At 42.3% G+C, this 23,732-nt stretch overlaps 2 protein-coding genes and 1 long non-coding RNA gene across 3 annotated transcripts in view; all 3 read left to right on the top strand.

Moving 5' to 3' along the window:
- Window positions 1–2,034: 2,034 nt before the first annotated feature.
- LOC125301036 (claudin-7-A-like) lies at window positions 2,035–4,366 on the top strand. The gene is made up of 4 exons (XM_048253287.1): window positions 2,035–2,400; window positions 2,775–2,939; window positions 3,270–3,333; window positions 3,510–4,366. Exons 1-4 carry the CDS (start codon window positions 2,178–2,180, stop codon window positions 3,670–3,672), a joined length of 615 nt encoding a protein of 204 aa, XP_048109244.1. The 5' UTR covers window positions 2,035–2,177; the 3' UTR covers window positions 3,673–4,366.
- A 7,071-nt stretch (window positions 4,367–11,437) lies between these two features.
- Window positions 11,438–23,732, top strand: part of p3h2 (prolyl 3-hydroxylase 2) — a 60,840-nt gene continuing 48,545 nt past the window's right edge. Inside the window, exon 1 of the mRNA XM_048253303.1 lies at window positions 11,438–12,082. Coding sequence (XP_048109260.1) covers window positions 11,672–12,082 — 411 coding nt within the window. The 5' untranslated portion in view covers window positions 11,438–11,671. The remainder of the gene's footprint in view (window positions 12,083–23,732) is intronic.
- LOC125301051 lies at window positions 20,227–20,743 on the top strand. The gene is made up of 2 exons (XR_007194661.1): window positions 20,227–20,460; window positions 20,588–20,743. It is a non-coding gene; the product is annotated as an uncharacterized LOC125301051 (long non-coding RNA).

Here is a 23,732-nt window from a genome sequence, read left to right as displayed (position 1 = left end):
CACACCCTCTCTGTCCGGACAGAGGGCTCAAAAACTGGACTGTCCGGACGAAATCCGGACGGATGGCCACCCTAGTCCTAAACCACCTCCAAGCTGCTGGGGCTGCTGTGGTGGGGTATAGCCTCACGGTGCCTGTGAATGAAACATGGGGGAGACCAGGCATCTGAAACCTGACTATCCCTACTGCTCTGGAAACAGCTTCATGGCTACTTTGCACACTACTGGTATCATCCTAACCATCTTCATGAGAGGGTCATCTTCTAATACTTCTTGATTAACACAAGTAAACAAAAGGCAGCCAACAAGTGCTCAGTGTGTATGGGAACACCTACAGAACTGTTTTAAAACCATTCCCAGTGTCTAATTTGGTGGTTGAGAGAATTCCAAGAGTGTGAAATGCTGTCATCACAGCAAAAGTTGGCTGCTTTGAATAGCCTAAAATAGAACAGATCGAATGTGTGACTTCCAGGGAGTTCTTTGTCAAAACTAACTCTCACACACACACATTTACAGTATGCCTTGGGTGTTCCCATTTCTGAAGTAATTAAAACAAAACAAATATTCTTCTCCCTGTGAGGTTCACAGAGACGCAAGCTGGCTTCGCTTGTCAGTCAGGCCCTGGCTTATCATCTCTGTCATGTATACAGGTCTCTAGAAACAGATGTCAGACAGGCCAAACTGAATCAGATCATAGAAAAAATATGCAAAAACATCCACACATACATACACTCACGCACACCCACACACACACACAACACACACACACACACACACACACACACACACACACACACACACACACACACACACATGCACGCACACACACACACACACATTGTTTGTCTTTTCTACAGTCTGCATTTATGCGTACATTTAACTTTTCTGTAAATAACATGAATCTTATTTGCATTGTGTAGGCATGTATTGGGTGAATACATCGTAATTGACGTTTCATATTGGGTTTTTACTGTAAAGCTGCCATCATGTGAAATGGTATTTATTATTAAGTTTTATGTATCATTGGCCCTTGCTTGACACAGAAAAATGTCAATTCATCTTTAGCTATGTACTTCGTTGTGCTGTGGTCAGAATTTGGAGGATGACCATAGTGTCAATAATGCTCGATAATGTCAATAATGTTTGCTGTGGTCAATTAGTCTCAGTATTAGAATTAATAAGAACTGTGATTGATAAGAATTGTGAATTGTGAACAACTGTGTGAATGAGCCCACATTTCAAAGCCTTATGGCTTTATCATCATATAGATGAGCTTGGTGTGTAACCTCTGTGCACACAATAGCAGGAAAGACTGTGACTCAGAGGTGCTCAGAATCTCAGAAGAAGAGGGAGGTAATCTCAAGTAAAACATGACTGTATGTTTGGCCAAAAACACTTTCACTTTGCTCTCTTCTGAGTATTAAACAATACATTTTATCGCTGGGGTGATATAAAAAGCCTAAACGTGCATGCACGCGTGCGCACACACGCACACGCACACGCACACATACACACACACACTCATTTACAGGTGCCTTGGGTGTTGGATAACGGTGATGTCCGTAAATGTTTTGATGTAGGCAATGTGTGGTATGTGGATGGGGTAGGATGCCCTGCATATCTGTCTTTAAACATCAATGTATTTTTGAGCTGGAACTGTAATTGTGGAGACAGACAATATTTTGCTAAATGTTTCAAACACAGCCATAATTGCCGCATGCAAGTCAATCTGACACAATGTAATGCTTACATTAAGTGCAATGGTTTAAAAATCAATATGAAATACCTATTCAAATGACCTACCACATAATTTGAGCTTGGCTAGTAATTATGCAATATATCAACAATCCAATGAATATAAATTCCTAGTCATTATATTGTGTGTGGGGTTGTGTGTGTGTGTGTGTGTGTGTGTGTGTGTGTGTGGGTGGGTTGGGGGCGGGTCTAGGATCCGCCCTGAGCTGGAGCCAGTGAGTTCATATAAAAATGGTCCAGTAGTCTACCTTTCCAAAATAGTATAGGAGAGAAGTGCGCTTACAATCTATCGCTACTTGACTGTAATAATTTGCGCCGATATGCGTTGATTTGCGGTCAGTAGCAAAACTGCGTTATGCAAACCTGTTCGCGAACTTGCCGTTTCCACTATCTTTGATAATTTGTCATACTTCCTCGGATCTGCAATGGCAAATGGATGTGTCCAAATTGTCGGCTGCATGTCAGCGTTTGCGGGACTTATCTGCCTGATGGTAGCAACTTATGCGAGCGAATGGAAAATCCTCAGCCACTCAACAGAAGGTATGGTGAAGTCAGTAGTGGTCCGCATCGGGCTGTGGATGGCGTGCTCAGTGCCCGTCTCCAAGAGATGGGAATGCACTGTGTATGACTCAGTTCTCCATGTACCGTGTAAGTGTTTTAACCTATGCTTACTGCTGCGTTTGAAAGTAACCTTAATTCTCTCTGGTTTAGTCATGTCAACCTCATCATTCCCTAAAACACTCTACCCTCTCACTCCTTTCTCCCAAACTGGTTTTCTTTTTCGCCCCCCTCAAAAAAAAAAGCAATGGACACTCTATTACCACTTCAAAAACGTTTGCCTTGTTTTATCCCTACAACCCGTTTTGCCTCAATACGCTAACCTGCTTCCATCTAACTCTCAGAACGCCGAATTTTCACTCTCTAAATGGATTCATCCATCCCAGAAAATTGCATTCCCTCCCAAATAACTGTAGAATCAATGAGGTCAACTGATTTTAACATTTAGCATTTAATCCCTGCAGTGGACATCCAAGTGACCAGAGCCATTATGATCATCAGCATCATTCTATCAGCGTGTGGCCTGGCAGTGGTTGTATTGGGCATGAAATACACACTGTGCCTAGACAAAGACAAGCATGTGAAAAACAAGGTGGCATTTGTTGGAGGGATCCTTATCACTGTGGCAGGTAGCATGACATCTTACATTTCATCAGATTTCTGAAATGCCATTTAGATGCTCAATTTTCTAGCTCACTAGGCATTGGTGAGATGATATCTGTGAAAAATAATGCAAATTCATTCATTACCATGGTTCTGATATCTCTGCAGTGTTGTTATCGTATAACTTATCTGAATCTGTCTTTCTGAATTATCATCTGACATCACTACAGAACATTACAGGTCTTTGGTATTTTTGGTATTGAGCTCATGTGCTTTGAAAGTGACATGATAGAAGCTTGTGAGTGAAACAGTGAATTACAGTCAACGAATACTTTCTTTCCCCCACTATTTTACAGGTGTCTGTTCCTTGGGAATAGTGTCTTGGTATGCCCATGCTGTGGTCAACACACAGAAACCCAGGTGGAAAATTATTGAATTTTACCCATGTTTAACTGTAATTTCAGTGTCTATCATTATATTCCTCTTAAAGGCCAATGTGTTTCCATATTTTGGGAGATGTACACGCATCTCTGAGATAGAAATTGTGCTGAATGTTTGAGTCACTGACTAACTGCCTGTGTGTTGTCATGACACAGACCCTTCCTGGGCAAGTGCCTGTTTCTGGGTTGGGGTGGAGCTCTGCTGTCCATCACGGGAGGTGTGCTCCTCTCATGCTGTGGCTTGTCACAGTCCACACCACGCAGAGGCTACACATCGCCGCATTCAGTCCAGTTGGCCTCCAGCAAGGTCTACGTGTAGGAATCCTATAGAAGATCCATAAAGCAAGTTGGTGCCATGCTCTGCAGACAGAGAAGGAGTACTGTAAAGGGAGACCATGTCCTACCAGCTTGCTGCATGGTGTCTGGTATGCATGTATGAGATTCAAGAACAGAGATTCTCCATCAACTCACTGACACAAAGGCTGAAAGACGAGTCTAAAATTAAGCCATTAATAATGATTAATATGTGGAATGATTTAGGTGTACTTTTTTCTACTGAGATTATTTTTTCATATTTCAGCACATTTTTTTTCATATTTCATCTATCAAGGACTGCTCATCCTTGAGTTGCTATCCTTAATAATGAGTCCTTTCCTCAACTTGTATCTTTCTGTGATGTCCCTTGATGATGAGCAGACTGAAACAAAAAAGGTCATTGCGATAACTATTTGATTAGGTTTATAACTTTGATCATATTGTTGCAGCTGAAAGAGTTTATAGTTCTTAGGGTCCTGAAAATCATCTGCATCTTTGCAGAGTATGCTTGCACTTTTTTGCTGATGTTTATTAATGAGTTGTTGAGGTGTAATGAGGTGTAGAAATTACTATTGTATTATGTAAATAGAATGGGTGGGACATGCAGTCTCATGTCAGCCAGTGGCACTCGGTCACTAGGCATGCTAAACTTGGAGAATAAATCGTCTTCAAATCAACTGCACCAGAGCATGCATTGTGCTACAATGATGTGGTCATCATAAGTATAAGTATATATACTTTTTTGATCCCGTGAGGGAAATTTGGTCTCTGCATTTATCCCAATCCGTGAATTAGCGAAACACACTCAGCACATAGTGAACACACAGTGAGGTGAAGCACACACTAATCCCCGGCGCAGTGAGCTGCCTGCAACAACAGCGGCGCTCGGGGAGCAGTGAGGGGTTAGGTGCCTTGCTCAAGGGCACTTCAGCCATGCCTACTGGTCAGGGTTCGAACCGGCAACCCTCCAGTTACAAGTCCGAAGCGCTAACCAGTAGGCCACGGCTGCCCCAAATGTAGGTTTCCATCTTAGACTGTCTGCCATATCTTGATGATGCATAAAAATACTGACACTGAATGGAACACACATAAGGGAAAACTAATCAAACTAATCTACATAACACAATTGGTAAAAGTGGAGAAAAATGCTAATGCACACAGAAATAAACAGGCAAATGCATTTCAGACAGACTTTAAATGATTACAGAATTACAGATAAACATTAATACAAGAAGGAAAACGCAAACTACATTGTACATTTGGACACAGAATTACACATCAACCATTCTCATTTTCAAAATGCACTATGGAAAAAATGACTTCTCACACACTCACATGCACAACCTCCCTGCACAATACATAGCCTCAGCCCCACCTGACTGGTCAATTGTCCCCAATGACCGAGATATTCTAGATAGGCTAATGTCTCTCAAGTGCTTGGGAAGTTGCTGCTGACGTCGAGAGGGCTCCATGTCCGGGTGATAACCCAGTCAGTAGAAGTGGGACCGGAGCCAAGGAAGTGACAAGGTGATTCCATTCTGGGTGCCCTTGGGTTTGAGTCCGGCCAGGGTCATTCCCAATCCCACCCCGTCTCTTACTTCACTTGCTTCCTGTCATTCTTCACTTTCGTGTATCAATAATAACAAAAATATATTAAAAAAGAAACAAACATAATATTTCTTAAGCATTATGGATCCTGTCTTATTCCCAGTGCATTGTAGCACCATGCAGGTGTGACATCTTTGCTAGTTTGTGGCCAATGCAGTTATCATTATCTCGCCAGGCACATAAGTTGTCTTAATAGCAAATGAACCTTGTGAACAAGGTGTGATGAGCCACATGTTCACAAATTGCAAATTTTGGTTCCACCGAAAATTATGAAGTGTTGCTTTTTTAGGCTATATTGCTTTTTTCAGGTTATGTTTTCAATTGTAACCCCTGGCAAAAGTAAAAAACCTATTGTAAGACTTTGTTTTGTTGTTGCCTACGACTTCAATTACTAGGCGAGTACAGATGTGTGTGTACTCTTCTTGTTTCATACACACACACAAACACACACACACACACACACACAACCTGTTTTAACAATGTTACCTCCAAAACACACCTATGACACCGATGATTCATTAAGAAACATACTGTAATAACAATCCTTTTGAACCATGCACCTGGCTTCTGAGTAATTATGCTGCCATCAAACTAGCAAAAGTGGACTAGACACACCTTAAATGCACTCAAACCATAGGCTTCGGAGTGGGACCATGCATTTTACATCATCAGCATATGGCTCAATATCTTATTATAATCATAAATATTAATATTAAACATGATACATTATTGAAACTTAGCTAGTCAAGGTCTTTATGAAAAGTTGGTAATGCTGGTAAAAATCTTATCTGGTATAGTCAATCAGGGGATCATGTTTGCACATGACATGACACACTTGATATCCCCTGGGTAGCAAAAAAATGCTGCTTAAATGTTCTAATTAGAGTATTATCATTTCATCTCAAGAATTAAATGTGAAGAATTAAACATTTGTTAACCGGTGTTGAGATTAAAAGTGGATTGAATACATCCATATGCATACTGTATAACACATTTGATAAAACATTTGTTTCTTTCAATTTGATCTGTGATATGCAACCTGCAGCCATTTTTGCCTTTTCCGGCCAGGATGTATTTTCACAAGTGGCCAAAAAAATGTGGTTCACTACCTGTCTTATCTCCACCCTCGCTTCAGTTTTTGAGGGGGACATAGAACTGGTGTACCGTCACTTCCTCACCCGTATTCCTTCGAATACAATTGCATTCTTCCCCCTATGAACTGACAAATGTGTCCCTGGAGGTGTACACAAATTGATTGTTTCGTAGGATTAGTTCATAACAACAAATGTGTCTCATGAAGGTTACATCTCACAAAATATTTATTTTGTGATTAACTTTTTTATTGGGAACTGACATCTCATAACGGGAAGTGTTGTATTGTCTTAACAGATTTACAAATTCTGTTAAATAACAAAAAAACATGAATATAGAATTACAATGTACATATTATTACTCATTGTTTTTACACATATTTTACACATTTTTTTAAATATGAATGTCAGAGTGATAAAAATTATCATAGCTACCTATCCAGGTGATCAAGGGAGGTGAAACCTGTGTTAAGGGTATGACTAGTGTTGTTGGTTTTATGAAGTGGTATTTCTATTATTACTGCTATTTTTTGCTAATGACAATGTCTGTGCAAGTGTGTGTGTGTGTGTGTGTGTGTGTGTGTGTGTGTGTGTGTGTGTGAGAGAGAGAGAGAGAGAGAGAGAAAGAGAGAGAGAGAGAGAGAACCCTACCTTGTGGCAGTGAAAAGTAGATAAGATTGTTGGTGTAAGCAAAGGTTTTGTTAAGAAACACCAAGATTTTTTTAATTAAGTCAGTTAGTGCAACTAAATTTCTTCATAGGGAGAACTTGATACGATCTATGCTTTGTGTATCTTGTACGCCGAGGGCCTCCATAGAATCAGCATGAGATTTCACAATGAGAGCTTGTTTACCTTGTATCTTCAATGACATATCTCACCAAGATATCGAGAAAAGTGTATAGTATAGTATAAGTAAGTATACTCTTTTGATCCCGTGAGGGAAATTCGGTCTCTGCATTTATCCCAATCGGTGAATTAGTGAAACAAACTCAGCACACAGTGAACACACAGTGAGGTGAAGCACACACTAATCCCGGCGCAGTCAGCTGCCTGCTACAACAGCGGCGCTCAGGGAGCAGTGAGGGGTTAGGTGCCTTGCTCAAGGGCACTTCAGCCGTTCGTACTGGTCGGGGTTCGAACCGGCAACCCTCCGGTTACAAGTCCGAAGTGCTAACCAGTAGGCCACGGCTGCCCCCGAAAGATGAATGCCATATAGGTCCTGCCTAAGTAGACAGCGGTCATAGCAAACACTGTGTGGGACTGCTGTGGAGACTGCAATGAGACAAGTCTAAACTGAGCAAGTACTGTGGTAACTTTTCCGGTGACCACCCACCCAACTCATGTCTGATCTCCTGAAACAATAGAAACATGAACTTTGTAACTAGAAACGCAATTCCCAAGGAATTACCAGTGCATGCAATGCAAAAGTTGTGATGTAAAATATCATGTATAGTTAAAATAGATAATACAGAGCTGGTTACTGCGGTGATGCTAGGACAGACATGGTGGTTGCATAGCTTAATAAAAGTTGATAGTTTAAAAGTGTACCATTTAAAAGTTGAATGTAGATAGCTTTAAAGTTTAAAAGTTGAATGTATATAGTTAAAGTTTAAAAGTTGAATGTAGATAGTTTAAAAGTTGTTGATATACAACTATTTTAATAGATAGATAGTTTAATGGTAGTTTAAAAGTAGACTGTTTAAAAGTTGAAGGTAAATAGTTTAAAAGTTGTTGACAGACTGGAAGTTTAATGAATGTTGATATTCAAATAGTTTAATGGCTGTGTATAGGTAGATATTTGACGATAACTGAAAGTTAGAATGGCTCTAATGTTTGCTAGCAGTTATGCTAACATTTTTAACTATGCTAACCATGGTACTTAGCTAATGTTTTCTAGCAGTTTTGCTAAAAATGCTAACTTTGTTAGCAATGCTAACATGCTAACCATGCTACTTAGCCAGCTTAGCTAATGTTTTCTAGCAGTTTTGCTAAACATGCTAACTATGTTAGCAATGCTAACATGCTAACTATGTTAACCATACTACTTAGCTAACTTAGCTAATGTTTTCTAGCAGTTTTAATAAAAAATGCTAACTATGTTAGCAATGCTAACATGCTAACCATGCTACTTAGCTAATGTTTTCTAGCAGTTTTCCTATGGCAGGTGTTCAGGCCACCTGGATCAACTGCCAGTCTCAGGCTTTAAGCATACAAACTGGCCCTATTAAGACTACACATCCTGTTCAACTGCTTCATCTACCAAAACCAGTTTCAAAATAAAAGTCCTCACTACAATATTTCACTGTTAAACAATTTAACCCTTTAAACTACTGAACTTATTAACTGTTCAGCCATTGTAACTGTTACTTGTCATCAACTATGACTCCTACCCACTGTAGCTAGTTAGCATGGTTAGCATTGTTAACATGTTTAGCAAAACTGCTAAAAATGATTAGCTAGGTTAGCTAAGCACTGGTAGTTTACTTACAAGACGATTTATACAGACAGTATCTTCACGAAGTTTAACGTTTGCAGCCATCTTGAATTTAGTCACGATAAGTCGAGCGACAAGTAAGAATGAACAGGTATGATAAGGGATCAGATTCCAAAAATAATTCTGTGGAAATACATGGATTCCAGTTGCTGTTACTGGAAGAAACTGGAATCCATGCATTTCCACTGAATTATGTTCATTCTACTGTTCATTCTAAATCGTCTTGTAAGTAAACTACCAGTGCTTTTTCACAGTTCTCAATGTCTCGTTTTAAATGTCAGGGCCCTCGGAAGTCTACCAATGAAGTGTGGAGATACATTGAGCCTCGTAAATGGTGTAAAACAGTGATTTATTTGCATGGCTAGCCCGATGCCGAAGCACCACCATTGAAAAAGCTGTTGGTAGCATCGGCTAACTAGCGCCAGATTTTGGAGTGCAGGGGAAAAGCCGAGATGGGCTATGAGACATACGTTCACACTCGGTCTCATGTTTCAACACACTTTAGGTCAATATCACACCGGAATTCTCCTTTAATAGGGCCAGTTTGTATGCTTAAAGCCTGAGACTGTCAGTTGATCCAGGTGGCCTGAACACCTGCCATAGGATTCTAATTGCTTAACGGCCGTATTATGATGTCACAATCGGCAATGTTAAGTCTATGGGGATTTTTAAAAAGTTTTTCTTTAATAGTTTAAAAAGTATAAAAGTTTCAAAGTTAAAAAGACATAGCAGCTTGGTCCCTTTGAAGACCTACGTTACAAAGTTTGAATGAAGTTAAACTGTTCAAGAGAAATTGCATACGGAAAAAGTGGTAAGCGGAACAATAAGAAGAAGAAGTTGCCTAGGAAGAACAGTACAGTGCATTTTCATGCACTGTAATAAGAAAAAGTTGTTGTTGCCTAGGAAGAACAGTGCAGTGCAATTTCATGCACTGTAATAAACTGAATCTGTGTTCATGGCTATGACTTCAATCAATATCCATATGGAATTATTGAGTGTCATTATTACCATTACTCATTCTTTGTTGGTACTAATATCTAATGATCATGTAGCTCCCTCAGGTTAACTGACAACGTGAAAAGTTATTTTTACTGGCTGTTTATTTAACACACACAGTAGAAATAGGCCTTGAGAATTAAAAACAAAGTGAATATATACAATATTCAAAGAAGCACATAAGGGACACAAAGAAACACATATAGAAACTTAAATGACATTACACATACCTCATTGGCCGCATAATCAAAGGGAGTAAAACCAACTTTTTTGCACTTAAATCCTTCTTAAAAACTGAATTAATTTTTTATTTGAAACTTTACTACATGCTTCTCATGAGTGGCGGGGCTGCAATTAATTGTCCCACTAATAAAATCCCCCCTTGCAACCCATACCAAATTCCCACTTCCCACTATACATTTGTACAGGGGTAATGGGAAGAGTAATGTCACTGAAGAAAAAAGGCACAAAAAAATGCAAAAAAACACAAAACTGACTGGCAGTTACAGATCTTTTTAACGCACATGCATGTACTCAGAGTATAGGTGGTAAACCTTCTAATAGAAGAACTGTATGGCTTCATTCTCTAACAAAACAATACCATAGGGCTCTTGTTGTAGGAGGTTTACCACTTACTCTGAGTTAACTTACCCAGGTTTGTCACTAAACCACATACTTGGAATACCCCCCTGGTGTAGAGAGGGGTCAATGGGTAATGTTTATACTGTGTTATAGCTGCATCTCCTGTTGGGGCATTTGGGTATTTTATGTGGGATGGTTTAGAAAATTATGATGATGAAAAATCCGAATCACTGGTCCTACCTGTTTATCAATCATAGATAGATTAAATAGTTGATCGGGTTAATAGTGTTTGTTTTGTTCTCCTGTACTCCTTTATATTATTATTATTATTGTTGTTGCTGCTGCTGTTGTTGTTGTTATCAAGCCTATTGGTAGTAGTAGTGGTAGTATAGTAGTAGTAGTAGTGGTACCTAGTAGAATCTCTCCGTAAAACGCAAGAGCCATTGTATCAATATATTTCACAGCCGGGGGGGTAAATAGTAGGCTACCAGTAGAGGGAGCTGTCTTCTATACTATAAAGAAGTTGGTTCATCCCAGTGCATGGTGCTCTGTTTGTTGTGATTAGTAGTCACGTGAATAGCATATTCTACTTCAACCAGTTTAATTCTGGTACAAATTATATTTTCCTTTCTGTCCTGGTTTCCCATGAATAATTCACACGTGTCCGGAAACTGTAATTAGTTTGTTCGTATAATTCGCAAAAACATTGGATTTATCATAGGCTACAACACAGGAGTAACTAGCCTAACTCATGGGCTGCTGCGCAAGAGAAGGACATTGGATTCGGTTAGATAATATATCATCGCTTCAATTACAGTGACCTACCTACCTGTAACAGGTGCACAGCCCACATGAAGTAATTTTACACTTGTAAATAGGTGGGCTTTCTCTTCTTGTCGTTTGACTGGGGGCTGACCTACAAGCGTGAAGTTGTCACGGCCATTCATTTCCTCGTTGGATCTGACGGGGGAGGAGTTTGAGGAGAGGGGAGGGGGTCACTGCCGAAATGTGTCTCTGGTCATCGTCATCAAATACAAATAGCTCCCATTATTGCCATCAACACTCCAGTGATCGGACGACAAACTTGTTGAGATCACTTGTTAAATTGCTTTTAATGGTCACTTATCCAACTTGTTTCAGGTTTGCCTCAGGATCATTCTGGAAACGGGGATCGCACATTGTGACCGACCGCTGAAACGTGAGAGCAGTAACGCAGACTCAAGCTGTTGAAGATGGATATGATCAGTTCCTTCAGTAGCACATTACTACTAATCTTCCACTCAATTATCTTGTCGTCATCCGCATTAGAGCCTTATGATCTGCTATATGACAACGCAATTGACGCTTTCCACAGCGGTGACTATGCGAATGTAGCGCGATATATGGAGGGAGCGCTCAGCAGCTTCTCGGAGCTGCGTCAGACTAAAGTGCGATGTCGGCTCAAATGTAAGGAACATCGTTTCGAAGCCGACCCATTATCGGACCTTAACTTTTTTGACGTGGTACTGCGGAGAGCGTCCTGTCTGAACGACTGTATGGAGAAACAATTGGGACCGCAGTCAATGCACAAAGTCAGCGAGGATGTCATCCAGGACTTCAATAGACGGATACCTTACAACTACCTGCAGATGGCTTATCTCAAGGTAAATGAACGTTTTAGAAGTAGCCTACGTTAAGCATGGGACTTGTCAGCAGCCAGGTCACTGACTCTTGGCCAAATCAGCTGTGCATAACCCAATAGGTTACAAGTGTTTGAGGTGCAAAATAACGCAGAGGTAGGCTAGCTATCATGTGTCGGCCAGGTAATTGCGAGATATGATTCAAGAAAAGTTCCATAAAAGCAGGCTTCTCTGTTCGGAGTCGGCCACCTCCCAGGACACCAGATGTTTTGCTAATTTTGTAGACTGTAGACCAGCTCCTGTAATTGGTGGCAAACAACACGGTCCCAACGTTGTGTCTGACAAAAGCCCAGGATTCAGTTCACGGCAGTGTCAGACATTAATAGTTAGACTACTAGTCAGTATTTTTAAAGGTCCTTTAGGAGATGGCCTCGCGTCAGGCAGATATGAGACAAATAGGCTGCGCGCTGATTACAGCTGTCATGAAACACCGCAGGGATTGGGTGATATTTCTATGCCACTCCCTCCATTCATAATAGCACGAGACAAAGCCGCTTGCGCGCCAATCTCTTCAGGTAGCCTATCTGATTCTTAATTGAATGGAAACTGTCCTTTCTCATCTTAAAGGGACAATTCTACCCTTAGCATTAGCCTACCCTACACATAGGCTACTCACTATAATCCGTGGAGTAGTGCTTGCGGTTTGTCAGTTGGTTTACAATTACAAGTCTTCCGAGACGCTGCTTCTAAACAATATCTTAAATTTTATAAGCCACGTGATGCATTGTGAATGTGTTGTTCTATAATTATATAGAGAACTTATCCCCGTTTTCAAATGTTTGGTCTCAACCAAAAACGAATATTAAGGACTAAATTAAAAGATGCTGTGTAATGAACTTCACAGACAAAGGTTTGGGCAACCTCTTGAGATAGCTTTGTGTTTTGCTTTTAGTTGTCTGTCCATGATGGTACTCAGTGAGCAAACTCTTTAAACTGGAATGTGTCCAATGGATATAATTGTTATGTAATGTCCTCTGTTTAAACTAATCAGGTAATTATGATGCACTCACGACATCCAATCTTTATCAGATGTTTTTATCCACTAATGTCTAGATGTCCCCCTACTTCATGTGACACTTATGTGTATACAGCTCTGGAAAGTAAGAGACCACTGCACATTTTCTGACGTCATCTGACTGTCAACTCATTTGAATGTCACTCAGCATCAGAAAAAATTGCAGTTTTCTTTTTCAATTATCAAGACTGGCGGTCTAGTTCAAAATGCTAAAAAGAGCAGAAAGACAGTTTACCACTGTTTACCACTGTCAAATTGTTCTCTCCATGGGAAGAATTGAGAATGTTTGTATCAGTTAGCCTACTGTAACTTGACTCAATAAGGATTACCAAGTTAAAGCATCACATTAAGGATGATGCATGAGGATGCTGCCCTGCTTTCTCTCTCTCTCTCTCTCTCTGTCTCTCTGTGTGCCCATTGCAACTGCCATCATGTATCATTTTCACAGCAGTATTAAATGTACCCATGACTGTCAAAGCTGTATTTCATCTTTAAAAATATTTGAATCCTTTCTCTAAGAAATATGATCGGTGGATTCAAATAAATAATTTGTATGTGTGTTGCGGGGATGGGGGTTCTGTGGTTGAAATATTACCTGAGTGACACATCTCTTAAAGTGAATTCTTTTCTGGAAGTGTGAGTAATCATCCTTCATATCTCAAGGTCAAGATGTTCTGTTCCTACTAAATTGGGTGTAGATGTTTGGGTGGGTTTATCATGTCTGCAGATCGCAGTCATGCACTAGACTTTCTTTTTACTTACTTACTTTCTTTCTTTCATTGTTTCTGTCTTTTCTTTTCTCTCCTTTTTGTCTGGATTTGAAGGGCTTATATAGATTAGAAATAATTATCGTTCATTTGATGGGGGAATCGTAAGTGTAAGAAAGGGATTTTTCAGTTTCTCGACATGCAACTCTCAATATCCCACACTTACACCTGGGTCAATAGCCTCAGATAGGTGCCTTACTGACCTTAAGTCAGGTGTGGAGATCAGACACAATCCTTCATTCACTTTTATTCCCCGCATAAAAAATAGAACTAGAAAGAGCTGCCTATGAGGCATGTGTTGGTAGTTGAACATTTATAAAAATAAACAGCATTCCACTCCTATTTAACATTCCGCTTTTACACACGCTTCCCTCAAACTCACCTCTGGCATAATGCAGCCTTCAGGCCTTCGGCTGCGGGTCCCACAGGGCTTGACTGTTCACTTTCGTTCTGACGTCCAGCACACGTGTGTGTGTGTGTGTGTGTGTGTGTGTGTGTGTGTGCGTATATGTATGTATGTATGTATGTATGTGCCCACACATGTCCTGAGTTCACTCAGTCTTTATCTCTGTCAATATTTTGTTTTCCTGTTGTAGCCTGCATGCCATTTTAGCAAGGAGCAAAAACGTTGGGGGGAGAGAGAGAGAGAGAGAGAGAGAGAGAGAGAGAGAGACGCCACCTAGATTGCCGGGTTTTTAGAAGCAACATGCCTGGAGGAGCTCCAAGTTGCATTGGCCATTCCTCTCTGTTAGTCCGACTCCTCTTAGATCCAATGGCCTAAAACCACCACAGGATCAAAGAGGCTTTCCAGGGCAGTGTGGTTCACCTTGCCTTGGGGAGAGACGCCAGGCCTGGAGCTGTTTGGATGGGTGTGTGTGTGTGTGTGTGTGGTTGTGGGTGTGGGTGGGCGGAGGGGATAAGAGCAGTACAAGACCAAAGCTAACCAGGACATTCTCAACCCGGTCGGAGAAGCTAGGTCTTAATCAACAGGTTAGAAGATTTAGGAATAAATTAAACTGATGGAATCTGTATACAACACGTGAAATTTACATGAGCTGTGCAGTTGAGGGGACATAAACAGGCACTTCAATTCCTCTTGGAATAATGTTGATAGCTAGGATACTGAAGTGAATTAACTGCCCCATGTAAAAAATGGGATCATAATACTTTGTGTAAGTGTGTGAACTTGATCTAATATCTGTTCAGTTTTGTAATACTTATTGAATGTTTGTTCACATTGGGATAAAACAGTCATGTCAAGAGGACTTTGTGGGCATTTACTATGGGCATTGTCTCAAGGAACACAAGATTAGCTTTATAGATTTAAAATTCCATTTCAGAGGAACTGAAGACTGTCGATTCTCGGCATCCACAACGCTTGGTAAATATTTGGGGGTGTTTCGTCGCCCCCAGGAATGTGGCTCAGACTGCCCAGTATCTGTTTACCTCATTGTAGTGGAGGCGTAAGACAATAGAGCAGTTACTCAGCTGGCTGCACTGTAAAGCGCAGTCATAATGAATCCCACACCAACTGGTGGATCGCGGCCACAGAGGCCTTGGATAGACAGTGAGGCCTTGGCATGCGGTTCATCACTAGAAGGATTCCAGTGAGTGGAACTATGCTCTTGCAGGGGACTGGCACAGGCGGCGTTGCAGGAGGTGAAAGCTTAGAGTCTGTCGTTTTACTATTGAGTTTGGCCCAAATTGTCGCATCTGTTTGGTTCAAAGTGCCGTCATACTGTTATAATTAGTCAGCCAGGAGGGAGAGAGGGAGGAGGGAGAGATGCATGTTTCCAGTTTAGGATTAGAATTAAATTACCAAATTAAATCTTGGATAAAGAATGTTAGAAGGTGATTGTGTGTGTGTGTGTGTGTGTGTGTGTGTGTGTGTGTGTGTGTGTGTGTGTGTGTGTGTGTGTGTGGAAGTAACCACCATTACTCATGATATTCCATCTCTTTGGCTCTGCATCCTCAGCTCAAGGATCTTTTTCCCCAGTGCACAACTTCAAAGAGATGTCTGTGTCATGAATGATGATGCCCCATCTGTGTGGTAAGGTGAAGTTAGGTGACCAATGTTACTGTTACACTTCCTCCATACAGAAGCAACATGCAGTGTGGAAGTGAGGAGAATGTGTGTGTGTGTGTTTAATGCATCAGTCTCCCCACCTCACCATAAACCACCAGAATTTGACATGAATCCCAAGTCGAAGGAAGTTAGCAGGTAGTTAGAAGTTAGAAGGGAAATGTAGGGCATCAAGGCTATTCAACTGAGGGCCGACTGACTGGCTTCCGAGTCTCCTGTCTTTTGTTGTCGTCTGTGTCTGAGTGTGCCGACCGCAAGACACCTGCAGTTGGAGTGGCGTGCGTGTGTGCTGACCCCCTGGCCCTGCCCCCACCCCTTGTGAGTATGCTTGGCCAGACAGCATGGCATGGCCCCTGCCAAACATTTTCTGGATGATTGGGCATAAGCGGATAACAGCACAGCAGGAATGCAAGGGCACGTATTCATTTATTTCATTCAGTTTAAAAGCGTCCAGCAGCACCCACCCCTTTAACAAGCAGAGGAATCTCCCCATTGCAGGGCTTCTGTGCTGTAATGTGTATCCGATGTGCTTCCTCATGTCGGACAGCCACCCCTAGGAGTCCATAATCTTTCCTCAGAGTCTAGCCAGCTAAGATGGACTTGAATGTTGTTGTTCCCTAAAAGAACCTGTATTTTGTGAAGAGGAATTTGGAGAAGCCAAAAGCGGCATTTTTGTTAGAGTTTAATTTACGACACTTCTCAACCCTTAAGGGGCCAATAACATTAAAAGCACATCTTGGGGCTAGTAAGACATACCATCACCACGTACCAATGGATGACATACGAGATGGGAAGATCAATAGAGAAGGAGAGAGTGAGATCGGGAGTGCATTGAGCTCTTTTATTGCTCCAGCAAGTTCTCACAGCACACTGGCCGGCCGCACAGGGGAGGTGAACCCCAGGGTTGCTCTTGGCCAGGCCAGGGAAGGGGATTCTGCGAGTGGAAAAAGGCAGATGCCCCTGCCAAGCAAACATCTGTTTGGTGTGATGAATGGTTTGTCTGGAGCTTGGAACTGCCGCATGTCACATTCTGCCTTGCTCGGCTCTCACTCACTAGAAGATTCATTACCTCCAACCCCATACACATGTGCACGTGCACATACACACACACACCTTTCCAGTTTGTCATGCTATCGAGCTGTGACCATGTCTTGAGGGCAGATTTAAAATATGTATCACCACAGATAAAAAAAGATCCAAGTACTTTATTTCACACCAGCATGTTTCAGGACCTGTAAATAACTAAGTTGCATTGGCCTGTTGCATTGACATAGATGGAAAGCTAAAATGATAGCTAACATCATTTTCCCTATGTCGGGGGGCAGGAAATGATGTATGGCTATTTTGTTCCTTGCGGTGGAGCTATTCCAGGGCGTATCTGTTTAGGCTTTGGTTTACCATGCTGGTGCGAGGAGTGGGTGGATGGCCGTGCGTCCAGGTGATGAGTAATGGAAAGGAGAGCCAGACGTAGACAGCAGCGTACCCACGGTGGGCGTCATGGCGGGTGAGAATTGTGCCCTGGAGGCAGGGAGGGAGTGAGAGAGATGCCAGTGTCCACAACTTGATTCAACTTGATTTTATGGAAGAGCTTTATCTAACAACCAAAGCAGGTTTGTTGTTTAAACAGAGGACATGCAGATGTTTGTCAAACTAGAAAAGCACACATTTGTTGGCTCTTCCTCTCATTTTTTTGAAATCTTATTTTCGTCTAATGGTCCCCCTTGTGCTCCTCCTACTACACAGACACACACACCCACAGACACACCTTGCCCTCTGTGGTATGTAGCTCATTGGTGCGATCACTGTAATATCTAATGTTCTTACAGTGTCACTACTCTTCTGCCCAAATCCTGATGCAGACATCAGCTCAGCCCCCCCCCCAGCCCCTTCCTCCACCCCCACACACAGCGCTTCCAGGAAGCCCAGCGCTGCACGGCCTCAGAGGGGGGCCGGTAATGTGGGAGAGGAGGGGGTAAGGTGGAGACCCACAGGAAGCAGTTTCTATTTTCGGACAGTTTAGGACAAAAAAGGTTCCCAACAAAGGGTGAAATGGGAGCTTGTTTTGGGCGTAATAACATTGAAGGGCATTGAAGGATTGCTTTATTCATAGAGTAGCAATCAAAGTAACACGCTTTTTGTGTGTGGGCCCTGTTCTGTTAGCAGGCTTTTAAAATTGGAGGGAGTCACATATAAATAAAAATAGTTCGGAGCAGGATAGATGAGCCCAGATAGCATCTGGTTCCAAAACCCAGATAGTGCCATCTGGTTCTGTAACCCAGATAGTGTCGCCTGGTTCTGTAACCCAGATTGTGCCGTCTAGATTGTGCCGTCTGGTTCTGTAACCCAGATTGTGCCGTCTGGTTCTGTAACCCAGGTAGTGCTGTCTGGTTCCGGCACCCAGATATTGCCGTCTGGTTCCGAAACCCAGATATTGCCGTCTGGTTCTGAAACCCAGGTAGTACCATCTGGTTCTGAAACCCAGTGCATCACATCAAATCACTAAGCACAGTATGGCCACGTCCGATTTCAACTAGTGTTTAAACACCTCTGCATGACATAAACTGGGTCCCCAGCGAATGTGTCAACACCAAAGCCAGCCCCCCTCTTTCATGAAACATGCCAACACACAGAGGCCATTGTTACAAGCTCCCGAGTTTTTGCAGTGGAAACGTTTCCAAGCGTTTGGGAAATAATCTTTCAGTGGTGGGCAAAGGGGAGTAGGGGTGTGTGTGTGTGTGTGTGTGTGTGTGTGTGTGTGTGTGCAAAGGGAAAGTTCTGAATGAACTTAATGTGTTAAAGTAAGAGACCACAGCAGACCTCTATATGCAAGTTTTCTTAAAATGGAAAAGGCTATGAGGCCATACTAAAAGTGTGTGTTAAAATGCAGCATTGTCGTGTATGTGCATGTGTGTGCTGCTGGAGTCTGGTAAATTCGGCTTGAGGTGTGTTTTTACAAGTTTTACATGTCAAGATGAGGAATCAGGTGAGCTGCCTAAATTGAGTGTGAGCATGCAATCCTGGATGGGGGTTACAGTGGAAGTGTTCGTCTTTCAGTTCCCCCCCCCGTTTCAGTGTCCTCCTTTTCCCATACCTCCCCCTCTCTTGCTTTTTCCCCACACCCTCTCTCTGTCTCCCTCTTCCCTTCCCGGGACTCTTTCTTCATACTTTTTACTGGGAGAAATCTTTACTTTTTTTTTTCTCATACAAACGGTCATATCCCCCTCAGCTTTGTCTCAGTCTGTCGGGATCCCTTCTTCTCCCTCCCTCCCCCCCTCTCTCTCTTATCCTCATAGTGAGTGGCGAGTGCCTTGTTTGCTGACCTGGCTCTGACCCCTGCACACACTTCAGTGTGCCTCCACATGTGTATCCAATAGTGAGCCACCTCTCTAAATTGCCCCAAATGTCGACGTTGGACAACACTCCACTCTCGGTTCTGTGGCCGTCCAGCGAGCTTGGGACGATGACGGCGGCCTTGAGCATGCTGGAATGCGCCTGTGGAGACAACAAACACCAGCTTTGTTCACAGGCCCATATCAGGAGGATATTTGTCCAGTTGACTTCTCTCTCTCTCTCACTCACACACACACACACTCTCTCGTCCTTTTGTCTCTCCATGTCTCTCGACCAATTGCTGTATAACGCACAGTAATCTTAATTTCCCCCAAAATTGCACCCTGTAATGTGTTCACACTGCCTGTGAGGCCGATAAATGCCTTCATTTGGAAACAGACCCTTATTTCTTCCTCTTAATTCTCTTAACTTTGAAATACTCCTAATTATTCCATAATTATTAACCTTAGGCACATGTCGTTTTATTACATCGTTGAGGTGTTGTAATGTCTGCAGGGGTTTAAATGTGGTTAAATTGTGGGTCATTTTACGGGTCAAAAGAAAAAACTCCATGCACAGCAATGCAATTATTCCTTCTTATCACCCTAAATTCTGTTTCATTGTATGAATCACTTTTTCACTCTTCATCCTTTCTAACAGGCTGTTTCCTTAGCACCCCTCTCTTCCTCTCTTCCTCCTTGATAATCTAACTCTCCTTTCTCTCTCTGTTGATAGTTGGTCTTTGACAGGCATTGTGACACTGAACTGATGTATGAATGGAGTATGACAAATGGAACCTTACACAAGGCATGACCATATATACAGTATATTTGCATCCTTCATTGCATCATACCAATGCTTCAGCACTCCAAAGTGCATGGCATGATGACAGATGGTGTCAGTGGAGGACAGAGAAAATAGATTCAAGCTGGTGTTAGTTAATAGGCCCCTTCTGAAGGAAAATGGGGAGGGGGGTGCTAGTGTTGCCATGTGTTCTGCTGTGACACTGGTCCAGATCGAAATAGAACAGATGGAAAATTTGCTGGTGCCATGGTAGATGTCCCTGCCAGCACAACTTGAGGCACAAGAAGAGCAGAGTCCAAGGGGGAGCAGCGATCAGATCTTCGCTGAACACCATGCCACATTGGTTAAGCAGCACTACAAATACCTTTATTGTTGTCTTAATAATCCCTATGTATGGCCGTGTGTATGCTCTGTGTATGCTATCTTGATGTCATGGTTGAGCGACCACTCATTGCCCTGTTTTTCCAAAGGCTGAAGACTAAATGGAGGGCTGAGTTGATCCCATCTTAACGCGACTGCCTGAAACATGAGCTCGCAGCCTCCCTCCAAAGACTCTCACTTGAATGACTGCACTAAGCACACTGTTCCATTGTTAGAGGAAGATTAAAGTTAGACTAATCTCCTGGTATGCTCCTTTACAATTCTGACACCCACAGAAATGTTTGTTATGTAAGGACAATAGTTTGCAGCATAACATTTTGTCACATAAAATGGCATGCATCTACTTTCATTGTGCATGTTTCTATTAAGTTGCCTGAAATTGTGGCAATGTATCTGTAATATACAGTGTGCCAGACCATTAAGTCTTTAGCCAGTTTAACTAGCTTGTTAATTTACTATTTAGGAGTATGTGAGGATATGTGAGCTTACTTTACTTGAGTAAAGGTTTTCCAGCAGCTACCTTAATCACAAAGGTGAATAAATGAAGCATGTAAGTATTTGAGATGTGCTTTACTGTAATGAGAGAAAGGGCTTGAGACTTACATATTCCAGTATAATGTAGTCAAACGGAGACATACACCTTAATGAACAATCTTCCTTTGCTCAGGAAGTGAGTGAATGAGAGAGAGAGAGAGAGATGGGAAGTGTTTAACTTGTGAAGAGTGCTCTTATGACCATATCCACCTTGTGTCATGGGTCATCAGTTGTCTGATGGATTTGACCCCTCTGGGCCTGATGCTTAGGTTCCGGCTGTCAGGATCAGTCTGACCAGCCGTGCCTGACCTGACGGGGCCTGCCTCTCGCACGCTGCTTCCCAGGATGGTAGATCCCGGAACCCCGCAAGGCTGAGCAGACAGTCTGTGGGTATTAGATTTCCTCCTGAAGAGATGGGATCTTTACTTTACAGCTTCCTTCCCAGCCTTAGTTTTTTTAGTTTGTCTGGTAGACTGTTAATGTGTCGTAAGTCTACTAGTCTGTAAACAGAAGAGGAAAGCAAAGTACTATATGTGCCCCCCCCCACCACCACCACCACCACCTTCTCCCTCTGCACCCTTAATGTCTCTTTCATCCTATCATTACCCCACATCAAGAGGAATGTTATGGCAAGGCACCAATTGTTGGCATTTGTACCAGATCACTAAGTCGAACATTTCAAAGACACTCTGGGAAAGGGATGACTCAAGCCATTGCAGATGACTTCACAAGGACATCAGAGTAAAAGGAATGGTGAAAATAAACAAAATGTGGGTCTCCACAGAGCAAAGTCACAAATATATTGGCACCATGACCATTCCATAGAAAAAAAGCCCCTGAAGGACCCATGTTGTGACGGAGGACCTGCATGTAGTGACAGGCTTGGGGTTTCACTGGAACAAACACGGCAAGTCAGCGAGAGCTTCTTGTAAACAGGCCTCAGTGATGTTGCATACCCCTCTGCACTCCGCTTAAGAGGAAGAGATTTATTGTTGTGGTTGTCTTGGACTGTTTTTTCTTTGTTTTTTTCCCCCTCTTCATTTGAGACATCTGGTCCCAATTTGTATTTTTTTACGGTGCTGTTGTGAATCACATAGATTAAGGAACAGGCTACCCCCTACTTGCAATAGGCAGGCTTTGTTGATTATCGTCACGTCTGCTAGACTTTAAGATTAAGAAGCTTCAAACTTCATCAGAAGCATGTTATGTAAAACAACACACTATAAATGTCTAAGGTGAGATTCTTAGATGCACATTTATGAGACACTGTCAATACAGTAAATGTGCTGTGTATGTTGTTCCTAGGAATGGTATAAATATATTGGGAATGTGAAAGCTTGGCCAGAAGAGTTCCAGTAGGGCTCTCTGCTAATCATCCTGAAATGAGCCTGTTGAGCGGCCGTGTGAACACGCGCACCGTTTCACGCTGTTTACTCACGCAGTCCAATCAATCTGCCATCGGCATTTGCAGCTGCCTCCGTATCATGTTCAGAGATGTCAGGCATACTGCAGCAGATCAGCTGGAATCACAAGCTATTATAAACAACACCCCAGCTTCTTCTACAGGTACAGGCTGTAATTGTCATGGAGATTTCCATGCTATGAGCATGCCTTCTGGCTTCACTTATTGTACGTGCAAATGCATGACAAATGTAGAGCGTTGAGAGCTCATGTAAAAGAGAAGGAATATGTACCTGACAGTGATGGGGTCTTCAAAATATCCATGAGTCCTGATAAGATCTTCAAATGGCAAAGACAGGAAGAGGTGTGCCAGGGGATGAACAACCAATGTCTTGACTTGGAGTTTGGCGTTGCTTTCCTGGGATCTTTTTTGTCTATTTCAAAATCCTTTTTTATTTAGATAATTAAGGGAGGTTGAGAATTGTGTGTGAGTGTGTGTGTCTGTGTGTGTGTATGTTAATGTTATTCTTTATTCGGTGGTCTTCTCAAACTTATAAAACCACTGTCGGGACACATGAATATTTATAACAATTTACCCCTCCCCTTTTCAGAAAGTCATCTGTTGCTTGTTGCATCTTCATTCTCTCTCTGTCTCTGTCTCTCTTTCTCTCTCTTTCTTATGGGAGACACAGAGCCCCCCTCCTATTTGTTTTCCCTCAAAATACTCTCCCCCACATGGAGAGACACCCAGGCAGGGGGGTTGCATCATGTCTGAGAACCACTCACAAAGAGTGCCGGAGTCCTCTCAAACGCTTTCAGCTGATTTGTGCCTTTGAAGCTTGCGAGTGTATTGTTTTCCAGATTCCCCTCCCCCACCACCCACTTTCAAACAAAAACAAAACTGAGGGTTGGATTAATTCCTGCTGGCCTGAAGCTAATAAGTGATCTCTGCATGTGATCAATAGCAAGACTGCATGCGGAGGAAGATTTGTATCTGTAAGGAAAACAATGCTTCCTCTCTTCCTCTCTTTCGATTCTATCCACTTCAACAGTGATATCAGATCTCACGGAAAATCTCTGGGCTTTTTCCTCCTGGCCTCAACGTTCAAACAATCACTCAGGCTTTTACTTTGAAAAGCAGACACATGGAAAGCCTATCTGCTAACATGGAAACATTCTCCTGCGATTGCCTAGCTCTCTACAGTTCTCTTTTTGGGCGCCATGACATGAACCACAGGGTTTTTTTCAGGTAGATACTGAATTTTGGGGCCTGTAATGTGGTTGCTTCCCTCAGTGGCT

The sequence above is a fragment of the Alosa alosa genome, chromosome 9, assembly GCF_017589495.1.
Source record: "Alosa alosa isolate M-15738 ecotype Scorff River chromosome 9, AALO_Geno_1.1, whole genome shotgun sequence".
NCBI lineage: Eukaryota > Metazoa > Chordata > Actinopteri > Clupeiformes > Clupeidae > Alosa > Alosa alosa.
Note: the sequence above shows the minus strand (reverse complement) of the source record. Positions and strands in the feature narration are given on the sequence as shown.

Excerpts from the sequence above, each read along its gene's own strand:
- LOC125301036 (XM_048253287.1), top strand. The coding sequence starts at position 2,178 with ATGGCAAATGGATGTGTCCAAATTGTCGGCTGCATGTCAGCGTTTGCG. Across the intron at positions 2,940-3,269 it reads GATCCTTATCACTGTGGCAG|GTGTCTGTTCCTTGGGAATA; the intron begins GTAGCATGACAT and ends ACTATTTTACAG. Across the intron at positions 3,334-3,509 it reads GTCAACACACAGAAACCCAG|ACCCTTCCTGGGCAAGTGCC; the intron begins GTGGAAAATTAT and ends GTCATGACACAG.